Source organism: Cryptomeria japonica, chromosome 5 (genome assembly GCF_030272615.1).
Source record: "Cryptomeria japonica chromosome 5, Sugi_1.0, whole genome shotgun sequence".
Classification (NCBI taxonomy): Eukaryota; Viridiplantae; Streptophyta; class Pinopsida; order Cupressales; family Cupressaceae; genus Cryptomeria; species Cryptomeria japonica.
The window spans coordinates 625,366,132-625,369,554 of NC_081409.1; the positions used below are offsets into that span (position 1 = coordinate 625,366,132).

Below are 3,423 nucleotides of genomic sequence, written 5' to 3' on the forward strand. Positions count from 1 at the left end.
TGATTGTTAAAGTTTGTCAGCAAATTGTCAGCAAATTGTCCATAACTCGTGAGCTGGAAATGGTGAGATAGTATTTGCTTTTCAGCGAAGCCAGCAAATTAGACTGCTTCTCTCATCACAGCTTTAGCTGCTATTTGTCTATATTTCCCCTGCTTTCTGTGAGAAAATCATTTCCTTTAGAATTTCAATTTTTCCTTTCAGGTGCTCCCAAATGGGCGATCCTGGCTTTATCCCTGCATTTATTGGTTACGCCATTCAATTGGCTGGCCATCAGATAATTCGTCACATTAACGTTGCTGTCCGATGCAGAAAAGAGTTGGATACCCTAAAACTTGTGCTTCCCAGAATTGAAGCCATGAATGCTGAATTGCAGGAGTATCGAAAGGCCTTGAACTCTGGTAGAGTAAGTGCATCCCCTCACCATCCTTTGCCCTCCACAGTCAACACCTGGTTGAATGAATTGAATCTTCTTTTGGAGGAAGCATCTGTTCTGGCCCAGCACTGCTCTGTACCCTCTTATTCTCATCTCTTTTCTCGTTACACATTGAGCAAAAAGATCAGGCAAGTCACTGCAAGTTTGGAAAAGCATTTAGCTTCCACGCCTTCTGTTGCTTTTCTTCACCAACTGCAGCAGCATCTGGACAATCGGCAAGTGCTTCAACACATCAAAGAGAGGATCAACTCGCTCAATCTGCGTACTCTACCACTTGCCGGCACTAGCAGTGGCACATCTGGAGATCTCTTTCCATCCACTTCTTCAGCCCCTTCCAACAACAAGTATATTGAGGAGACACTCATTGTCGGACAAGATTCCGCATCGACCAGACTTGAGGAGCTTATTCATTCAGAGCAGGACAAAAAATTCTCTCGATTCGGCCTAGTTGGGAAGGGTGGCGCCGGCAAGACTCTGCTACTGAAACGCATCTTCAATAGTAACCAGGTACAGAATCGCTTTTGCAATGGCTTGATGATTTGGCTTACTGTTTCACAAAATCCATCTTTCAATGCCCTTAGAAGCGATCTTGCAAGACAAATAGCTCTTAATGTAGATGAAAGATTGCAGAGTAGAGAGGAAGATCATGTGAAAACTTGGTTGAATGAAAGCATGGCGAAACACAAGTTTGCCCTGTTTTTAGATGATGTTTGGGAAACAAGTGCAAGCTCCTTGTTAGAGGAGCTGTGTGTTCCTCTCTTTCCACATCACAATTCCAACATCATCATTGCCACATCAAGAAGTACGAGTGTGCTCTTAAAGTTGGGTGTTCTGCCTTCATCACTCATCCAAATGCAAGATTTGACAGAGGATGACAGTTGGAGTCTGTTTTCTTTCCATGCTTTTCCACACAGCGAAGGAAAACTGCCGCTGAGCATTGACCAAGAAATTGCGAAGCATGTCTGCAAGGAATGCGGTGGCCTTCCGTTAGCCCTCAAAGTAATCGGGCATGCAATGGCGGGTATCACTCGGTCGGATGAATGGGAATTCACACTCCACAGGTTGCAGAACGATGTTATAGGCACGCTTTCAAGCAGGCTGAGATTAAGCTATGATGCTTTGGCTGACGTGCCAGGCTATGGTATTTCCTTGCAGTTGTGCTTCCTCTGCCTTGCTGCTTTCCCAGAAGACTATGCCATCAGTACTTTTACTGCTACGATGCACTGGATTGGAGAAGGGTTAGTTGCCGGGATGAATGCTTTACAAATTGGAGAGATATACCTCAATTTGTTAGCGGACCGATGCCTTATTGAACCACTCCAGAAGGATTACGACGGAAAGGTGATCTTTTTTAGGGTGCATGATGTTTTGCATGATTTAGCACACCAAATTGCTGAAAAGGAAGAAAAATGCTTCTTTCAGGCAGGCAGAGGTTTACCAGGATTTCCAGTACTGGACCAGTGTTCAGGACACGTCAGAATTTCATTGATGGACAATAGTTTGACTAGCATTCCCAAGGCTTTCACAGCTCCGTATATCCGCTCATTGCTACTTGCCAAGAATCCTTATTTGACAGAAATTCCAAAAGAGGTGATTGGGAGTATGACCGCTCTGAGGGTCCTCGATTTGTCATTCACTGCCATCCAGTCGTTTCCAAAAAGCCTTGGATGTTTGAAGCATTTAGTTTGCCTCATTTTATTTTCTGTGCCAATCAAGAGACTACCCAACTCTATCGCTGCTCTCAAAAATCTTCAAATATTAGATCTTTATGGATCTGATATTACACAACTGCCCTCCGACATTTCTAAGTTGACATCCCTAAAACTTTTGGTCCTTGGTTCCTGTATACATCTACAGTGCATGCCTTATGGGATTTCACACCTCACGTCTCTGGAGTACTTGGATGTAAGTGGTTGTTCAAATATAGGGTGGAATAAGTGCGGAAAAAATCGGATTTCAATCAGTGATTTGGGCACCCTAAACCAACTCAAAAGGTTTGGGCTCCGAAATAACGGTGAAATAATTCGAGAAGGAACACTGGGAAGGATGAAGCAGATGGAGTATCTACGTTTGGCTCTCACAGGTATGGAAAGGCTACCCCATGACATGACTGCCATGTCAAAATTGAGGAAACTCTGTCTAGAATGTCCTAAATTACTTGAAATACAAAATTCATTTTGTGAATTTCAACATCTGAGCTACATTAAGTTGGTTAACTGCCTTATCCTGGAACGACTACCTGCCTTGCACAAACTTCCGAGTCTAAAGCAGCTGATTATCAAGAATTGTCCCAACATAGAGAAGTTCCCAGAGGAATTTGGCAAGGCGGGAGGATTTCCTAAGCTTGAGGTATTTTCAGTGGTCAAGCTGAGAATGCTGGAGCAGCTACCATTACTGCAAGAAGGAGCACTGCCTTCACTTAGAATATTGACAATGATGAAATGTGAGGCATTGCAGAGGTTACCACAATGTTATTGGAATTTGAAGATTATAGAGAAAGTCAGAGTGTATGATTGCCCGAAGGTTCAACTTGTCATGGCAGAGGAGGAAAACTTAATCAAGTCACAAAGCAAAGTGCAAACAGTAACACTATCTACCACAGAAACACAAGCATTAGAAAAGCGTTTCTTTGATATGTTTTACTTATCCGAATATAATCATTACGGTGATTTTTGGTCTAACGAGATGTTTCAAGTTTTGGATGACATAAATATATTTCGTTTGCTTTGAATTATATCATTCAAAATAATGGTATTTTTTACAGCAAAGATGAATATAAATGATTTTCCTTGCTTGAGAATGTACCTCAAAGGAGTCTTTCACTCTTTTAGGAGAAGAAAAATTATCAGAAATGCAAGCTTTCTCATTTGTTCAGTATAAACCAAAGAGAGGTTGATGGAGATACTAATGAGTGACACTGCTGTCATTTTCCAAAATCTTTTGCTTGGCCCCATAAAATGTTACTCCACCTTTAACAATTTTGGATTCAT

The 3,423-nt window shown here is 42.0% G+C and overlaps 1 protein-coding gene across 1 annotated transcript; it reads left to right on the forward strand.

Annotated features, from left to right (window-relative positions):
- The first annotated feature begins 211 nt into the window (after positions 1–211).
- On the forward strand, positions 212–3,163 carry LOC131055032 (probable disease resistance protein At4g27220). Its single transcript, XM_057989639.2, has one exon. The coding sequence runs from the start codon at positions 212–214 to the stop codon at positions 3,161–3,163; it is 2,952 nt and encodes a 983-aa protein (XP_057845622.2).
- Positions 3,164–3,423: the final 260 nt, after the last annotated feature.